The 19514-nt window shown below is 39.6% G+C and overlaps 1 protein-coding gene across 3 annotated transcripts in view; it reads right to left on the reverse strand.

The window, feature by feature from the left end:
- Positions 1-19514, reverse strand: part of IQGAP2 (IQ motif containing GTPase activating protein 2) — a 295353-nt gene that overhangs the window by 127050 nt on the left and 148789 nt on the right. For all 3 annotated transcript variants that reach the window (XM_072736972.1, XM_025998283.2, XM_025998284.2), the window contains 3 exons: positions 18351-18507; positions 9835-9912; positions 4935-5011 (listed from right to left, as the gene is read on the reverse strand). In XM_072736972.1, coding sequence (XP_072593073.1) covers positions 4935-5011; positions 9835-9912; positions 18351-18507 — 312 coding nt within the window. The remainder of the gene's footprint in view (positions 1-4934; positions 5012-9834; positions 9913-18350; positions 18508-19514) is intronic.

Genomic DNA, 19514 nt, shown 5'->3' on the forward strand with positions numbered 1-19514 from the left:
TCTTCACTCAATGGTCAGTGCGCTTGGAACTACAACTGGTTAACCACAAGTGGGGCCACCAGAGCCACAATAACAAACACAAGTCCCAAATGTGTGCTATTTTGGCATCGTCACTGCATTTGAACACCTGACTGCTGGGGCAGTTGTGACATCATCTGCAGCAGGAGCACAACCATGACACAGAGGGAGGCAGGCTCATTTGCAGCTTGCTGTGGTCGGTGCCTTAATGGTCTAAGAAACTCCGTACGGTAAGAAAAGCAGAATCCAGAACCCTCATCCATCACACTAGAAAAATCATTATGAACCTATGATTTGCAAAGGATTCCTTGGAGGGTAGTTGATTTCATGTCTTAAAGCAGAAATAATTATGGTAGGACTGGAACATCCTATTGTGACCACAAAGCAAGGATATTTCAAATAATGTCAGGTACAGTGCTACAAGGACAAAGGAGCTGACCCAGAAGAGCAACCACTGACCAAAGCAAGTCAATCTGATCCATCAGAATAGAAGATACTAACCCTAGTTAAGTCTGTGAAAGGCCAGGAGTTCATAGCAATCATCAAAAGAGAATGGTACAAAGTGTACAGAAAAGAAATTATAATACAAACTGATAAAGTAAGGCATGTGTAATTATTTGTATTGATTTTAGCAAGGTGGGAAGTGTTATTAAAATACAGGTGCTTTGTTTTTTCTATATATGTCTATGGAATATAGATTTTTTTTACACTATTTATAGTATACTTTATACCCTAAGAATAAAAACCAGGAACTCTAAGCCAGAATGTCATGGAAAATCAAGGAAGTGACCCAAGATAAGAAAGGACCGAAGAACACACAGTTTGTGACAAAAACAGCCAGGTCAAAAGGGGGTCTGGCACTGACAGTCACACAACCATCAAGCAGACATGATCTGAGATGGAGAAACATAGTCCGAGATGATAAATCAGCAAAATGAACAATTACCAAATAATTCTACCTAAGTAGAGTCAATCCTTCATCTTGTGGGTGAGAAACCTCTAGAATGCCCAACAAATTTCAAGAAAATATTCAAAAGGCATATATAAGCTTTTAATAATGTTAATAGATCATGCCAATACATCATCATGACAGGACAATGGGTTATAGAACACTGGCCAAGCGAGACAGGCTGTAAATCATTTCTGGCAGAAGGAGGGTGGGCTAGGAGTGGGGACTAGAATGAAAATAAAAACCTACCTGGAAGCCATATACTGAAAATTATAGAGGTCTGACTGATTTCACAAGTAAAGTTTATTCTGATGCCTGGTAGCCAGAGTCTGACTCACCATGGGGGGAAGAAGCCCAACTGGTACCATGCACTGCCTGACAAACCATGGGTCAGAAACCAGATCTATAACCCAGGAAGGTGTAAAGGTGTTCTTTGGTTTCTGGTACCCTTATGATCATGTCAACTCTGGCCAAGGGTCAATATATTACAGTCCTGGGATGAGTGAAAATTAGTGTGTAAATAATTAAATTAATGAAATTTGCAGTGTGGATTTTTCAGAATGGATTTAAGTGTGTTAAGTTTGTAATGATACATCTGGGTATTTTACCTGTCTTTTAAGGTATTGGAAGTGTTCAAAATAGCAGTTCTACTAAAACTGTTAAACTAATTCAATTTTACAACCAATGTTTAAACATTTAACAGTTGTTTCATAAATTGAACAACAAACAACATGCAAAGAATGTTCTTCTCCATGTATAAATGCCCAGTTAAAAAATCCATTAGTAGGAACTTGTTAGAAAGGCTCTCCCTTCTTCAAACTGATTTCTTTTCATTGCAGACGTTCATACAATCCAAATGAAGCCAGCAAAACCCACACCATATACACATTTTAAGTGCAAGTACATCAAAACAGTCACAATATATTGGTGTTGCGATAATAGGTACTTTAGCTAGCTTCCTTTTGATATTTTTTCTGAGTTTTCCATTTTTTCCCACAGTGAGCATTTAAATTTTTTTTTAATAAGAAAAAGATAACAAAAATTTCTTTGAAAAAAGAATGAGGTCACCTATCAGTGAGATGAGTCCTTCTACATGAAGCAAAGCTTGAGGAATCCCTCTGGGGTTGCTGTGCTCACCTTCACGGGCGGCATTTCTCTGAGAACATCAAGCTGTAGACAAAGGAAGCAGTGAGTGGCAGGCAACAAGGCCAGGGTCAGAAATCCAAGTGAAAAGGTGAGGAGCGGGCAAGAAAAGTGGAAAGCAGATCCGAACTGGAAGTAAGAGCAAAACCCCAGAGGATTTTTTTTTTTTTAAACCCCAGAGGATCTTAATGAGGTTGTTAAGCCCACATCAAGAAGACAGGGAACAGAAGGCCAGTTGGCATGGCTGGGAGCTGTCGCACACCAGGCCCACAGGCTGAGGTAGCAGGAAGGTAGAGCCTGGGTACACGGGGGATCTTCCCTCCTGGCTCCTGATCTATATTCAGAACCTTTGACCTGCCCAACTCCCTGTCCAATAATGATGATTTTCTATACAGCAATGTTGCTGTATCCCCAGCCAGGATATAATGGCCAGACACGTATGTGTTCCTTTCCAGCATCACTTCTAATTATCTAGTGAGAGCAAACCCACTGCCCTTATGAAAAGTGCTCTGCTACCCAGCTCCCCAATGTGTCTTGCCCAAAAGAGAAGAATACCAGTCTCATTTGAGTGACTATATTCTAAACCGTTGAGGGAAAAAGTTTTGATAGAAAAAACTTTAGAAAGACTTGAGACTTCTCAGCTTTATACCAGGAAGCACTAGTATAGTAAGTCTAGGACAGAGAAAAGAGAAGGTGATTCTCCCAGGAAATGCTGTTTGTTAAGTAAACAGTCAAAGATCCTATTTAAGGTCAGATCTGGTGAGGGACAGGCTCCAGAGGATCTGCTACAGAATGATTAACAGTAATGAAGACTTCCGTTGAGTACCTGCATGACTGAGAAAAACAGTCCTCGGAAATATCACACCAACATCTGCATATAAGTGGCAAGAAGAAGTTGCCTTTTCTTTATTTACCAATCTGCTGAAGCCATTGTTAAAATGATTACAAACTCATTTGCAAGCTTCACTGCAGTTCTATATAATTTCTGTGGAAAAATAGTGACATTGCTAGAATGGAACTTAGCACAAGTTTCTTTATAAGCTGCTTAACATTAACAGCTCAGGTGTCCACGTCGGTGGTGGTGGAGGTGGGAACTAATTTAAACTTGTCCAAAATACCCCAAGAGCTTGCCACAGATTAGGAGATTAGCACTATGATGCACGGATATGATAATGATATTAACTAATTGTAGCTGGTTTAGCAGGTCACAAAAGCAGTACTAAGTATAGTGTTAAGTGATCATTCTAAGCTCTGAAAAATATTTGACAAGAAATGTTGGGCAACACATTTGAAAATATTCCTCAAGACAAGCACTTTTGCACAAAAAAGCTTTCAGAAATACTGCTGGCATAATGATATACTAGCCAACACATGAAGAGGCAGACATAGAAGTGATCCTGCTCTCTTCCCCATTCTTTTTTTTTTTTTTAAGATCTTATTTATTTATTCATGAGAGACACACAGAGAGAGGCAGAGACACAGGCAGAGGGAGAAGCAGGCAAGAAGCCCGATGCGAGACCTGATCCCGGACCCTGGGATTGTGCCCTGCGCTAAAGGCAGATACTCAACCACTGAGCCACCCAGGTTTCCCCCGCTACCCCATTCTAAATTACAAGAATAAAAAGAAATCACAGAAAAGGCCCCTACATTTGGTCTGTATTTCTGTCATCTTCCAAAGAAATCTCCTAAGTACCCATCAGGGGAAAAGTCAAATTACATGACATAATCAAAATTCTTTTCTAGTAGGCCAGCAGTGCAATGAATTATTGTAGAAACCTTTTCCTTTGGAGAGGAAAAGAGCCAGGAAGAAGTTAATATAAACCTCTACACAGAAGACTGCCAGGAAAATGACTTCTGGTGATATAAACACGAGGCAGATGTTCTAGAAGAAATTTAAAATTTAATTAGACATAAAGTCTTCCAGCTATTACCTGTATGAATGCAAGATGACAGCCATAAACTGGATTTTTAGAATCGACTTTGTTACCACCTAAAAATAACTTTTCTTCCAGTCCAGTAAGATAAAAAATGATCTGTGAACTAGCACAATGTGAGCATTTTCAGAAATTAAGTTATAGAACAATTGCTTTTAATTAATGAACATTAATAGTATCCTGGGGGTCCTGTGTGGCTCAGTTAGTTAAGCGTCTGACTCTTGATTTCGGTTCAGGTCATGATCTCAGGGTTGTGATATTCAGCCCCAAATCATGTTCCTTGCTGGGCATGTAGTCCACTTAAGATTCTTTCTCCCCCCTGTCCCTCTCCCCTCCATCTTTAAAAAAACAAACGTTATCTTGATTTGACTAACTCGAAGCAACTCTTATGCTTCTTCTTTACCCCATCCCGTGGTCCAGGTTCTATTGAGTGAAGGTCAGAAGAACCTATCCTGATACTGGACTTCCTTAGTCTATGATAAGAATTGAAGCAAAATGATGATTTAAGAGTATCAAAGTTATGACCATTAAAGCTGCTCGTTTGATGTAGTTTGGCTGGCTATATTTGTAAACTAGATCACAACTCAAGAACATGGCAACATTATGAGATCCCCAGAAGTTTCAACTTAAGTTTTCTCATTATTCTTACAGGTCTTTCATTCATTTTCTGTTCTGTTTTGAATTAGATCTTAAAAATCAGGAAAAATAGTTTTCCAATTCAAGGACTATATTTATGTGACAATTTAAAAAATTTGTGCCAAATTCAAAACAATTCAATCCAATAAAAGGTTCTTCAGATTATTGAAGTAACTTAAGATCCCTCTTCTAAAACAGAAATTACAGTTTCATTTAAATCTACTCCCTACACTCTTGGTTGTGTTTTTTCCCACCTCAATGCATGAATGCAGTATATCATTCTCGGTATGTTTTTCCGGTCATATACATCTGTTGTTTCTGGATAAAATATCTGGAAAACAAAAGAAACAATATGTTTTATTATGTTTTGTTTTTCAAAGTTACTTTAAATCTCCCAAATGATGGTACTTTCATTGTCTTTGTTGTATTTCCTTAAATGTAGAGGAACCTGCCCATTGTCGCTCCCTCCCTTTTGCTCTACAGGCAGACCCATGGGTGCATCTGGGCCCCTGACGGCATGACAGCATGCCTCCTAGTGGGCTTGGGAGAGTGGGGGGGGATTCCTGGGTGGCCACTCCAGGAGGCTGCATCCACAGGGCTAGTGGCACTTTCACTCCACAGGCTGTAAGCCTGGTCAGGCTCCACTCTCTGTAGCAGGGTCATCCTGTGACTGCCAACAGGTACCCTACCCTGAGAAGGGTGTCTGTCTTATAGTGTTTTATTATAACGTTAAACACCTAGCTACACACTTGTATAAACAGGCATGCACACACACAAGACATGCTGATACTATTTTCTGCTTGAATAATACATTTTACCAAATAAAATCTGGAAAGTAAATGAAGTATGAAAGAAGGCACTACCTATAATCTCATTTCCTAGATTGTTACCATTAGCATTTCAGTGTATTTTCTTCCAGGCTTTTTTCAGTATATGTATGTCTCTGATTTTTTATATTTATGTATGTATGTATGTGAAAACAAAACTGTAATACTCTAAGCCCCAGTAATGCTATAGTAGATAGTATTATCATAGTACCATAGTAGAACATGACTATTTCCATCCTCTTCATTATTCTATTAGAATGTTATTTATAATAGATGTTTGTGATTCTGTTATCTTTTTGAATGATAATTTAAGCCAGTTCTCTAAGGTTGAACTTTTTGTTTGTTTGCTCCCAATCTGTTCCTATTAAAAGTTACTGCAATGAATATCCCTGCATTTTCTGAACACCTGATTACTTCTTTCAGATAAACAACTAAATATGCAGTTACTTAACCAGTAAGATTGAACAGAGGCTTTTAATACACATTAACACTACTCTTAAGCCTGAAACTAAAAGCTTGATAAGAAACAGATTTTAGAATAGGGCACCAAACTCCTCTATTCCCAAGCACCAAAAATGAGTCATTAGGCTTAAGGCTTCTAAGAAAAAGATAAGCATGCTGGCATTACCATTTTCAGTAGATATTTTATAAAAGTTGACATAAAAACTAAAATTAAGTCCAGTATCATATGGTAGCACTTGATACTCAAATGTGATTTTCTATTAGACACTGAAAAAAGTTGAGAGAAGAAAGCAGTGAAGTTTTCTTAGCCACAATGTATAGCCACAGAGTGCTTAAATAAATGTCTTCAGTGAAGGAAACTTCAAGGTCTTTTCAACTTTCCCTCAAAATGTTTGCTGTTACAGCATCTCTCAGGAGAGGATTCTCAATTCAGAAAGACAGGACCAGGTTTCAAAGGCTAGCAGGAAAGTGGAAGAACCTTATAGCTCCCCACTTGCTTTCCTTTCAAAAACCTGTATTTCTTTATATCTCTCCATATGGAAATGCATATTCCTATAAATATTTGTTTCATTTCTTTTGGAAAATCTTGAATATAAGATTTTTTTAGCCAATACAGTAGGATCAATTCATAGAGTTCACCAGGACATTTTTTTAAAAGATTTTATTTATTTACTCATGAGAGGCACAGAGGGAGAGAGAAACAGGCAGAGACACAGGCAGAGGGAGAAGCAGGCTCCATGCAGGAAGCCTGACACGGGACTCGATCCCGGGTCTCCAGGATGAGGCCCTGGGCTGAAGGCGGCGCTAAACCACTGAGCCACCCGGGCTGCCCCTCACCAGAACATTTTGATCATCACCATAACCCCAGCATTAGCAGGATGCTGCGCATGGAAAAGGCACTTAATATTGGTAAGTGATGACATTAGTAGTGGTCAAATATAGCCATCAATTCAGCACGTTATTGGTCACTCATCCCTGCAATGTAATGTATTAATCACTTCATAAAAATCAGTGTTAAAATAGTATCTGCCACATGGGTCACTTATTTGGTTTTAAGTTAAGGAAAACTTGGCCCAACACAGGCCATTTGAAAAGCTTTAAGTCAAATCTATGAAACATAACAAAATGATCCTAATTTAAAGTATGTTGCCTCATAGAGAAGAATTTTATTTGAATTTTTTCTTTATTAATCTGTTTGCTACCCAGTAAGGACTTGCTAAATGACAACCTAGAAATATGAATTCTATATTATAACTCGTGCCCAAACGGGAACAGTATTTAATGTTCCAGGCATTTTCAGAGAAGGGCAAGTAATTTGATTCAAAATGCAAGGATAAATCAATATTGGCTATTTTGAAATAAAATACGCTGAGCTAAATCAGGTATAAGCTCAAACAGACTGAAAACTAGCATTTATAATCTACATTAAGCAATTTTTTGTTTTTGTTGTGGTGGGTGGTGTTAATTCAAACCTGGATTAATAATAGCAAGACCTGGACAACTTCCACATCATTTCTTCAAAACAGGAGTACATAATAAGCAACAGAATGGAGTGAACTATCAATACCTACAAAGCCTGATGAATCTCAAGGGCATTACTGAAAGAAAGTCAATCTCTCTATTCCATTTCTTTAACATTCTCAAAATGACCAAACCATAGAGATGGAGAATAGAGTAGGGGCTGTCAGGGAACAGGGCTAGAAAAGGAGGTGATGGTCAAGGCCTGCTCCTCTGTGGTATCTGTACCTTAATTGTGGTGGTGGTAACACAAATATATTCATGGCATAAAATTGCATAGAAACATACACACAAAAATCACTGCATATAAAAATGGTGAAAACTAAGGTCTGCAGCCTAGTTAACAGTAACACACTGATATCCATTTATCATTTTACTCCAGTTAGTAGATGTAATCACTGGGGGAAGCTGAGTCAAGAATATGCATAGATGGGTCAGGCTATTTGAACAAGATGAAGACGGAACCAAAGCTGGGCACAGGCAGTGGACGTGGTCCCGCCGAGAGCTGAAGATGGCAGTGAACTCAATGTCCGTCACCAGTGATAACCTAAGTCGACATGACATGCTGGCCTGGATCAATGAGTCTCTACAGCTGAATCTGACAAAGATTGAACAGTTTTGCTCAGGGGCTGCCTATTGTCAGGTTATGGACATGCTATTCCCTGGCTCCATTGCCTTGAAGAAAGTGAAATTCCAGGCTAAACTAGAGCATGAATACATCCAGAACTTCAAAACACTACAAGCAGGTTTTAAGAGAATGGGTGTTGACAAAATAATTCCTGTGGACAAATTAGTAAAGGGAAAGTTTCAGGACAATTTTGAATTTGTTCAGTGGTTCAAGAAGTTTTTTGATGCAAACTATGATGAAAAAGACTATGACCCTGTAGCTGCCAGACAAGGTCAAGAAACTGCAGTGGCTCCCTCCCTTGTTGCTCTAGCTCTGAACAAACTGAAAAAACCTCTCCGCTCTAACAGTGCAGCTCCACACAGGCTCAATGCAACACCCAGAACTACTGCAACACCTAAGGCTGGCCCGGGTGTGGTGCGAAAGAATCCTGGTGGGGGCAATGGGGATGATGAAGCAGCTGAATTGATGCAGCAGATCAATGTATTGAAACTTACCATTGAAGACTTGGAGAAAGAGAGAGATTTCTACTTTGAAAAGCTAAGAAACATCAAATTGATTTGCCAGGAGAACAAAGGGGAAAACAACTCTGTATTGCAGAGGATCGTGAACATTCTCTAAGCCACAGATGAAGGCTTTGTGATACCTGATGAAGGGGGCCCACAGGAGGAACAAGAAGAGTATTAACAGCCTGGCAGCAGAGCAACATCCGAATTCTTCACTCCAAATCACGTCCTTAACTGTAAAATACCCCCTTTTATTATTCTTAGAGGACTCACTGGTTTCTTTTCATGTCTTCTTAAAGTGCACCTTGCAGAAGTTTCACCCCTTTTCCAATGAATTTGAGTTTGGAGCTTTTACCCTGTAGCAGAGCAGTATTAACATCTAGTTGGGTCACCTGGGGAACAGATAAGCTGACCATGGGGCTCACTGTGTGGACGCTGGTAACACTCACTGTTGTTGCTTTTATGTCATATACTGAGGTGGAGTCCTCAGTAGAGAAATGTAAAGACTGATTTGAATTTTAAGTTAATGACAGAGAATGTTTTAATAAATAAATGCCTTAAGAATAAAAAAAAAAGAATATGCATAGATGTACTATTTTTGCAACTTCCTGTGAATCTAAAATTATTTCAAAATCAGAAGTTGAAGAAATCACTCTACAATTTCTAACAAATGTAATTATTTCCTCATTTCCTCTACTTGTCAATTTGTCTCTGAGGCTTAAGGGCACTTGCTCTTTCAATTTAATAAGCACTGAATATTGGCTAAGTTTTATTTGGGACAGCTATTTCAAGAGTAAGAACTCTAACTCCCTTGGTTTTACCATTCAAAGTGATAATATGCTTTATAATAACACTTTATAAAAACACTTTTGTCATTTTAACTTACAGTGATACAATACGTGGTACGATACTGAATCTGAAGTCAAAAAGGAGGTGGCTACTTTAAGTTAACTGTCTACCAGCTACGGCTTGTCTTGACCTTGTTGAATTTATGCATGCTTTAACCTAGCTGCTCTCCATCTGTGTACATACTTCATTCTGAGTTCCTGCCATATATTACTTTGCACAGGCCTTTTCATATTTCTGCGTAGTCCTCACATTTGTTGTGCCCGAAGCAATGAGGCCATCTGCTGCATTAACACATCCCAGTATGCCAGATCTTCTTTCATAATGAGGTGTTCACATGACCCCTTTTGGCTTCTCAGTTCAGGCTTACCTTGGGTAGACCAATAGACTCCATTGCTCTTAACCACTGGACCGTATTGTCTGTATGTCGAAAATGAAGGCCGGACTTCTAGTGTGAAGATGGGGAGGGGGAGAAGAAGGGACCACATGAAAAGTGAGTCATTTGTAACAACTTTTTTTCATTAGCAGGATGTTTTCCAATTCTATTTCTCCTAAAATAGAGTTATTAAATCATAAAACAACTGGAGACACAATAAAGAAGACTAGGCTATCTCAGCAACAGCATTAGTAATGGACCATTCCAGTCCCCACAATTCACATATTTGAGGTAATTCTGAACTAGAATCTCAACATTTAATGTCTAGCACATGCCCCAGGATATTTTATGAGACACATGTGCACACACATGCATGCACACATACGCACACACGGTGTCAAGATTTTGGCAACCATGGCTGAGAAACTTAGCAACTTCAAGAAAATAGGATTTTTAGAAGACTAAATGCTTTCTTCCTGGTTTCTGGTTCTGTCAAAACATTTTTTTTCTGATCATGAATAGAATTTCTGTAGAAAACCTGTAAATGTAGAAAAATACATAGAAAAAAAAGGGGGGGAACCCCCACAGTTCAGGGGCAATTTTAGTATGCCATCCTCTTATAATTTAATCATTATCTTTGTGTAGGAAATAAATCTTCAGTAGAAATGTTTTACAAGACCTTTCTCTATGTGCACAATGACAACAGGCTTTCTATGTCTTCTGCTTTTCTTTAAAGCCTTCCTCAGTCTTTTCCCCACAGTCTATAACTGTGGCAACCTTACCTGTATCTCATCAAGTAGGTACTGAAACATTGGGAGCTTTACGGGTACTCCGTATTTTTCATTAGTTAAATGAGTAGCATAAAGTTATGTATTTTATTTTTCATTTTAGTATATGAAAAAACAGGAATTATAGCAAGTTTCATTATATAATATCCAATAACAGATAATCACATTCAGAAAGCCTGGCCCTTCCTACCTCTTCTACAATCTTCTACAAATCAAATAGTTTATGTAAAAGAAAATGTTTTTGTTGCTGTTAGACTTATACTTTATTTTTAAAAAAATTTTATTCATTTATTCATAGAGACACAGAGAGAGAGAGAGAGAGAGAGAGAGGTGGAGACACAGGCAGAGGGAGAAGCAGGCTCCATGCAGGGAGCCTGACGTGTGGACTGGATCCCGGGTCTCCAGGATCACACCCTGGGCTTCAGGCAGCACTAAACTGCTGCGCCACCTGGGCTGCCCTAGACTTATAATTTATAAAGTATAGGTCAAATTAACATTTGACAAATGTGTATGCCTTTTTAGTAGTGGTCAGACTGAATTCTGTGTGTCAAGCACTGCATGTAAATTATCTCTGCTTTTCAAAACACTCTGCAAGGCAGTTATCATTTCCCATTTTTTAGAGATGAAGAAACCGAGGCCAGAAAGACCAACTAATTTGCCTGAGACCAATTAGGTGTTAAGTGGCTGAGCTGAGATTCAAAATTAGGTCTCTCTGAAACTGAAAACCTTCCTCATACTAGCATTCCCTAGTGGTAGAACAAAGGACCTAATGATGGTGGGATTATTCTTTGAATGGAAAAAATCAGCAATTACTATGAAATCACTAGACGGAGGAGAGGTGGGGGAAGAGGAAGGGAGAGGGAAATAGGAATAAAAGGGAAGAGGGCACCGGGGAGAGAGGGAAGGGGAGGAGGGGGAGGGGGCCTGGAGTGGAGAGTTAAGAGCCAGGCAGTACTGTCTGAGGGAGACTCAGCATAAACAACTCTTACAGAATACAAACAAGTCTCAGACACAGCCACTCTGTGACCATGGAGGGACAAGATGGAAACAATCCACATTCACATCAAGACAGAGAAGAGGAACCTAGGCACCACAAAATAACTAAATGTCCCACTGTTCCAACTAAGATGAGCAACCGTTTTCATGGATGAGTCTAATCCCCATTCTATCTTTTCACCTCCTAGATAAAAAGTACTGGAACACCAAACTGATGCTGCTTCCTGACAACTCTCCAAAGATAACTGGTCTTTGCTTCCCTAAATCCATATTAGAATTACCAGTACAAGCCCAACTCTACACTAAGCTCCTCTTCCCTCCTGCTCATAGTCCCATCAGTATGTATATTTTTCTTGCCATAACAAGTTAAATAAACCCAATTTTGTTTGACCCTTGTCTGAAGGCTGGTTTCTTGGCAGTCTTCATCTGGTGGGCTTCAAAAACCCAAATCATTAAGCAGGTATCCGTGTCCACTTAGTGGTCTTATTAGCCAGGTAACGTCAGGAAAGTTACAAATCTCTTTGAACCTTGGTTTCTCAGCCATAAAATGGGTATAGCATACATCTCTGAGTTGAGATGGAATGAGAATACACATATAGCAATTAGTTGCAAAGGGCATCTAAGAAGGCAATAAATATTAGTTATTATAATTATTGTATGCTATAGGACCAGGCTTGCAACCTTATTCACCTTAAGGTCAGAAAAAGGTTTAGTGTTTCATGAAAGAGGCACTGAAGGAAAGGGTGGTTATCTTGGTCTTATTTCTATAGTAAATGAAATGACAGATTTCAAATCCTTTGTCCATTTGAAACATCTGAAGAATGCTGACTTCGGAATGCTAAGGTATACATATTCAAGAAGGTTCGGTGCGTGATGTGCATTAACATCTTCAATTTACTGTATTTATTTCAATTAGAACAAAAATAGTTTCCTAAGCATTGAGGCCCAAAATAAGCTTAGTCCATAACCACTTTCGCCTTGTCTATTTTTTCACCAGTCCCCCATATTCATACCTGGCATGTTTGTAGTCTTATTTAGGGAAGGGTTATTAATGTCTATCCACCTAATTTCTTCCAGCTTTGGACTAGAACGTACATGCTGATTTCCCACTGCTGAGCTATTTCACCAGTCAATAAGGTTACTTAAGCTTAAATTGAACAGATGAGGAATTATCTAAGTCTTCTTTGGATGATAACTTCTTCTACCTAAGACTCACCTGAATAGTTAACATCTATAACATCTATTTTAAGTCCACTGTTATCCATGCACTGCCTGGAAAGATACCGTTTTCTGTTCTTAAGCATCACCAAACTCAAGGAATGCCCTTCTTGCTCCCTCTTCTCCTTTCTCTTGCCCATCTTAACCACCTTGGGAACACTGTGGGAACATGCCTTCACCATGTAAGCCTTGGCCTTTTTACACTCTACCCCCCTTTAGAACTGGCGCTCTCCCCTTGGTCATGTTGTGCTGTCCACCCAGCCATCTTCTCTTCATGGCCCTCTACCCATTTCTAATCCCTCTCCAGGTTGTTTTCTCTCTTGAACCCATTTACTTCTTGTCTATGTAGGCCACTGTTACCTGTCACCTGGCCTAGTTATCCCCTCATTGGACTGCCTCCACCCTCATCTTGCAATTTATTCTACACATAGCAGCCGACTCATCTTTGTGAAGCCATGATGCCTCTTTCAATGGCTTCCTCTTCAGTGACTTATGATGAAGTCACAGATCTCCCAGCCTGGCTGTGTGATCAGTCTCTGCTTTGATCTTGGCCTCATTTTTCACCACTGTCCCTCACCACAGGCTTTCGGCCACTCTGTTTTGCCCAAGCTTTTTTCTTCCTCAGGTCTCTCAAAAATAGGCTCCTTGTCTGGACTGTCCTTGCTACTCCCCACCCTCAAAGCTGCACATGGATGATTTTCTCCTCGTTCTTCCCGCCTCAGAGGTAAATGTCTCCTCAGAGCAGCTCATCCTCTATGCAGTGCTGTCAGTAATATCAGCTTTAATTTCTTCCCTCATATAACCATCACAACCCACAACTGTGTATTTACTTACAGTCTGCCTTCTCAGCCCTAAGTGCCATGAAATCACGTCTGCCTTGCTCACCACTCTGCCTTCATGTGCAGAACAGTGCCTGGGCACGTGGCAGGGGCTGATAAGCACTGTATGGGTAAGTCAATTCTATACTGTATATTTTTCTATTATAGTACAATTTTATCTTCTTTCCCTCTACCTTTATTAAAATTTATTATATTATTTATCTAGAAACTGGTAGATTATCTCAAATCCAAGTAATACATAAGAAAAGAATCATCTAGGATAATTATTAAGAGAGTAACTTCCTGGGTCCCTGGCCAAGAGACTTCCTGACTCAGTAGCCTGGGCTGGGCCCAGAAATCCACATTTTACACACATCCATTGAGTGGTCCTGCAGGAGATTTTAGCATCACATTTGGAGGAAGAGTGTCAGACTCCAAGCACCCTAAGTATCAAATAAAGCACAGGAGATAAGAAATGGAGTCCTTTAACTTATTCAAAACTACTGTCATTCTTTTTAATCAACAGTTGTTTCCCTAGCACTGCCCATGGGCTATATCCTTCACCATTCACTGAGGAGTGCACAAAGACAACACACACGGTTCCTGCTTTCAGGACAAGGCAATGTTTACGGTACACCATGGTGTGTCCAAAAGGGACAGTGTCAGGTGTCACAGTGCACATGACATGGTCACAGAGCTGGGACCTGGAGTGGCAGGTGGAGGTGGGCAGGGAAAGCATACTTATCATTATAAGGTTGAACTCTAATATTTAGGACATCTTTGTAACCTTAAATTAACGAGAGACCAGGGTTGTACTTAAGCTGGCAGACAAAGGGGATGGGATGGCATTGAAAGCTCCCATCTGTTTAACTCAGAGCCATCACTGCCCAGACTGAGGCTGTTAGAGTTTGGGGACAGAGTTCTTGCCTCAGAGACACACAGCCTAACAGGCAGGTCATATTTTATGGCTCTAGTCCAAGCAGACTCTGGAGCAAGAGCTTACACTTGCTGAACTCATGGTTGCCAGATGGTGTATCCAGGGCTGGGGCTGTGTTAGCTAGCATTCCTTTGTGTCTCAACATCTTTGCTACAGTCCCATGATTCGGTGGCTCCTTATGAAGAACCACAGGATGGGCTCCAGTCCTAAAGAACCTAAGAACAGGAAATTAAGTATCCTGTTCGCTAATATCTGGCTCCTTTCAATTCTGTAAAATGAATGAAATGGCCTTAAAATTTTATGATTACATGGCAACTCACTAAAAATTCTCTTTCAAAGACATTAGGCATTCTCGGAGATTTAATAAATGAGAGGGAAAAGGCTGTTTTGTCCAGTGAATGAAGGGAGGGGTAGTTTCCCTTGGTCCTGTACTTTCTCCCACGTCCTAGCTGGCACCACCACCCCTCCCTCTGCTACACTTCCCTTCTCTCTGCCCTTCTCCTAGCATCGTCTCTCCTGTATATCTGGCCTCCGTGACCTGACGGGTAGGAGTGGCAAACACAATACTTCTGTCTTAGTGTTTTGTTCAAAAACGTCATCGCTTGCCTGGGCTCCATAGATATTTCATTTGTAACATGGAACAGGAAATATTTCCCCTGTCTCCATCCCAAAGAGAAGTTGCTATTCATTCAAATGGTAGGCTTCCTGATGCCGAAATAGCACCTGTTTGATTTGCCAGGAGAGGTCCACAGCTGACCTAGAGACACTTACAGTCAAAGGTGTATGATGTGCCAAGTGGAGTAAAGAGGTATCCCACCCCTCGCTTGGAGCTCTTGCTGGTCTGATTCTTATCTCTAACAATGTCAAAATAAAACACCCAAGACCCCCTTTCAGGATGGGCTGGAACCCAGGCCAACTACACTTTAACTCTGTCATCAGATCTACATGACTTAGAAGAAACAGGATGAAAGCGTGGTAATAGTCATCATAGAAGCAATGAAAAAATAAAAATCGGCGGCAAAATGTGGACAAGTAATTTATTTTGTGGTGTGGAGATATAAATAATTTTTTCTGCTCTTTTCTGAAATAAAAAAATATTTTTCAAAATTAAATAAAATCATTTTGCCTAACTCAATCATTGATTTAGTAAAGTCTTATGAAAAGCTAACATAATGAGCTAAGACTCTAGGGAGGTACACATGACTTAATCAGCTCAAAAGTACTTAAACAAACACAAATACTTTTATTCCTAACATTATCCAAGGCAGGAAGTTTTAGTTCAGTTACCTTTTAGCCCAGAATACGAAAACAGACTCATAAAAGATGTCTCACCTCTTCTTGTCTATGGCTAGCCTAAATGATGACTCAAACATTTGCTGTGAATTAAATATACATACTTAATTTTATTATTTAAAAAGATTTTATTTAGTTATTTGAGAGAAAGAGAGAGAGAGAGCACAGGCAGGGGTAGGGGCAGAGGGAGAAGGAGAAGCAGACTTGCTGCTCAGCAGGGAGCCCAATGCAGGGCTCCATCCCAGGACACTGGGATCATGACCTGAGCTGAAGGCAGATGCTTAAGTGACTGAGCCACTCAGGCACCCCAAAATATAGATTTTCATTTTTTTATTAAAGATTTTATTTATTTATTCATGAGAGACACAGAAAGAGAGGCAGAGACATAGGCAGAGAGAGAAGCAGGCTCCATGCAGGGAGCCTGATGTGGGACTCAAATCCAGAACTCCAGGATCACGTCCAGAGCTGAAGGCAGATGCTCAACTGCTGAACCACCCAGGCGTCCCAAAATATACACATTTTAAAAATAAATTTTGCTTCAGTAACCCTGAAGGGTGGTATGAATCATACAGTTAATAGGAAAGCATTCCATTTTCAACTAAATGTTGTCCTGGCAACAGGACAGATAACTTTTAGAGATACTTGAAAATCTACAGATTTAAAAAAAAAATGATATAAAGAACTAAATACAGTTGATCCTTGAACAACACAGATTTGAGCTGCGTGGGTCCACTTGCATGCAGACTTTTTTTTTTTCAATAAATGTACAGCACTGTAACTATATTTTCTCTTATGATTTTAATAATGTTTTTTTCTCTACTGTAAGAATAAGTTTGTAATACATATGACATACAAAGTAACATGTTAATCAACTTATGGGTAAGGTTTCTAGTTAACAGTAGGCTACTAGTAAAATTTTGAGAGAGTCAAAAGCTATAGTGGAGCAAACAAAAAATTAAGAGTACTCTCTTCTAAATCCCTTATCAATTTACAGCAACTCATTTAAGCTTTCCATAAGTAATATTAACATACAATGAGTATTACTGACTTCATTTCAGAGTCAAAAGCTGAGATGTAAACTTGAACAGCTCAATGTTTTCAGAAAACGCATTTTAACATGCATCTGATTATAATGCTATACCTCTTCCAATACATCCCAGAGTGGGAGCTGATAATCAAACCCAACAGAGTAGACAGAATGAGAACCCAGGTGGAAGGATTAGCTTGGGATAGACAGATGGATACCTTCCCCTGTAAGACTGAAGGGGGGGATCCCTCTTCCATTCCCATATCTTCTTATTCTCATATAGGCAGGATTGTAGGTCTGAAGGATATAAATTAAGAGTGATGGTTAAGGTTATTTTCTGGAAATAAATGACTAACCAAAACAAAAATTCATATGTGGACTTCAGACTGTGCAGTGGGAAGGGATTCCTTAACGCCCTCACTGGTCAAGGGTCAACTGTATAATAAATGAAGAATGAAGGATATAAAGAATCACATTTCAGAGAAGCTTTAGAAATTCTGGCCCAAAGTGCCAAAGAAATCACTCATTCCAGGAGGGAACACCACATGCTTAAAAACTCTTTCGAAGACACATCTAATGGAGGGGCCTTTTAGGTTGGTGCTTGCCTTTTCCTCCTTCATTTCTTAGTGAAAAATGCCATGCGTAAAGTTGATGTAATAGTATAATGAACTCCTAGGTACCCATCACCTAACCTCAACAATTATGAACTCATGGCCAGTCTCTAATTTCTCTCAATCCTCTTCCCCATTATTCTGGAGCAAAGTCTTAGATATATTGTTTTATCTGTGAATACTTAGACATGTGTCTCTAAAATATCATTTTAAAACTCAGGTCAAGATTGTTGTTATCTTGGTTTTGTTTTCTCCTCATGTGTTCTCCCAAATTAGCCATGAAATAATTAACACAAATTGCATACCAAAAAAAAAATAGTCTTATTTTGTCTTAAACATTAAATAGAAAAGAATACCTACCTGATTATTCAATGTTACTACTCATTTGCTCAGACTGGCCCTAACTCTTTGGGGCCACAAAAGTTGGGTATTTTACTCCTTGATGAGAACAAGGGGAGTAATAAACTATATCAGTGGTGGGAAAAAAAAGAAGGATATAGTGCCCTCCCTTTGACATTTACTGATACCAGTAAAAATGACCCCCATGAAGGAATAATGAAGGGGGGCCTGGGAGGCCCCAGAAATCAGACGTGTCTCAGCCTCAGCCCAGAAATAGAAACATTCTGCTTTTATTATTATTTTTTTCATTCTGCTTTTAAACTGCTGCTCCCTCAGGAATAATTATTAGCAGGTTTCAAAGACCAAGGACACTCCCACCCCATCCCACAAAATCCTTATAGAAACACTAAAAGTAGGGAAAGGAAATGAAATATTAAACTTTCACTTTTAGATGGAAGCCAAAACCAATTACATCTCAGTTACCTTGTAACGTGTTTGTTCCACATCATAGATCTTTTTCTCTGATACCATTTTTGGGGCAAAGAACTTGGCTAACTTTGCAAGGTAAACTCCATTCCGGAGCCCTTCTTCCAGTTCAGTGGTTGGTGGCAATTCTTCGACTAAGCAGACTTCCATCCACCTAGAAGGATGAGAAAAAAAAAACCTCCAAGTGATTCCAGTTGGTTAACTTTGTGTAGATGAAGAGATGCAGCATCTCGCTATGTGTGTTGGAGACATTAACAAAGGGAACAGGATCTGAAACATCTTTAGCTAAGACGGGAAAAGAGGACTTTCTGGGTGGGCAAGGAGTCCGAAAAAAGAGATATACAAGTGGGACTCAAAGCCCAGAGCCACTGAACTCACTTCCATTCCAGAGCTTGTCAACTTCATCTTTGTCTGAGTCTCTGCCAGTTCTCTTTTGTGCCAAAGAGGAAAATGGCCAAACCATTTTGTATGGGTGGAACTTATCTGCTGACATAGCAAAAAATAATTCCAGGTTTATGAACCCAAAGTGGAAGAAAGACTTGTAGGGCTGATGCCTTGGGGAAAGCACAGTCCAAGGTACTATAAGATCTATAGCTGCCTCAGTCCAGAAATGACTACCAGGAAATGTAAGAAAGGCGTGGAAAAGGAGCATCAAAAATTCAGAATGTTTTCTTCAAATAGTACACATTCCATTTACCAATACCAGGAGCTTATTACAACATCCTTAGTTTTTTGAGAAGATGGAGTATTTACTGAGTTATGAAAAAATATCTCAGAAAAAGATCAGATTAAATCTTAGGACACTGTGCGAATATTGTAGAAAAGATAGCATCAAGGTTATCATAGGTTCGAGGACACACAGTGGACGGGGGAGGCTGGGCCAGCTCACATTTCACATTGGTATGTCGTGAGTTTGCTGGACTTATAAAGATAATATTATTCCTATCCATTCTCAAGTAATGGTTACCTACTGTAGGATCCAAGATGCAGATGTGCAGGTGTTCAGGAAAGGACTCACCACCTCCCTGCCACTGATCCACAAATCATGAACTATTAGTGTGAGGACTATGGCCAGGCCCTGCCTGAGGATCATTCACACATCTGTAGCTGATCCTATCAACATCTGGCACAAGAGGACAGTGTTCTGCAATATTAACAACT

Source organism: Vulpes vulpes, chromosome 14 (genome assembly GCF_048418805.1).
Source record: "Vulpes vulpes isolate BD-2025 chromosome 14, VulVul3, whole genome shotgun sequence".
Lineage (NCBI taxonomy): Eukaryota > Metazoa > Chordata > Mammalia > Carnivora > Canidae > Vulpes > Vulpes vulpes.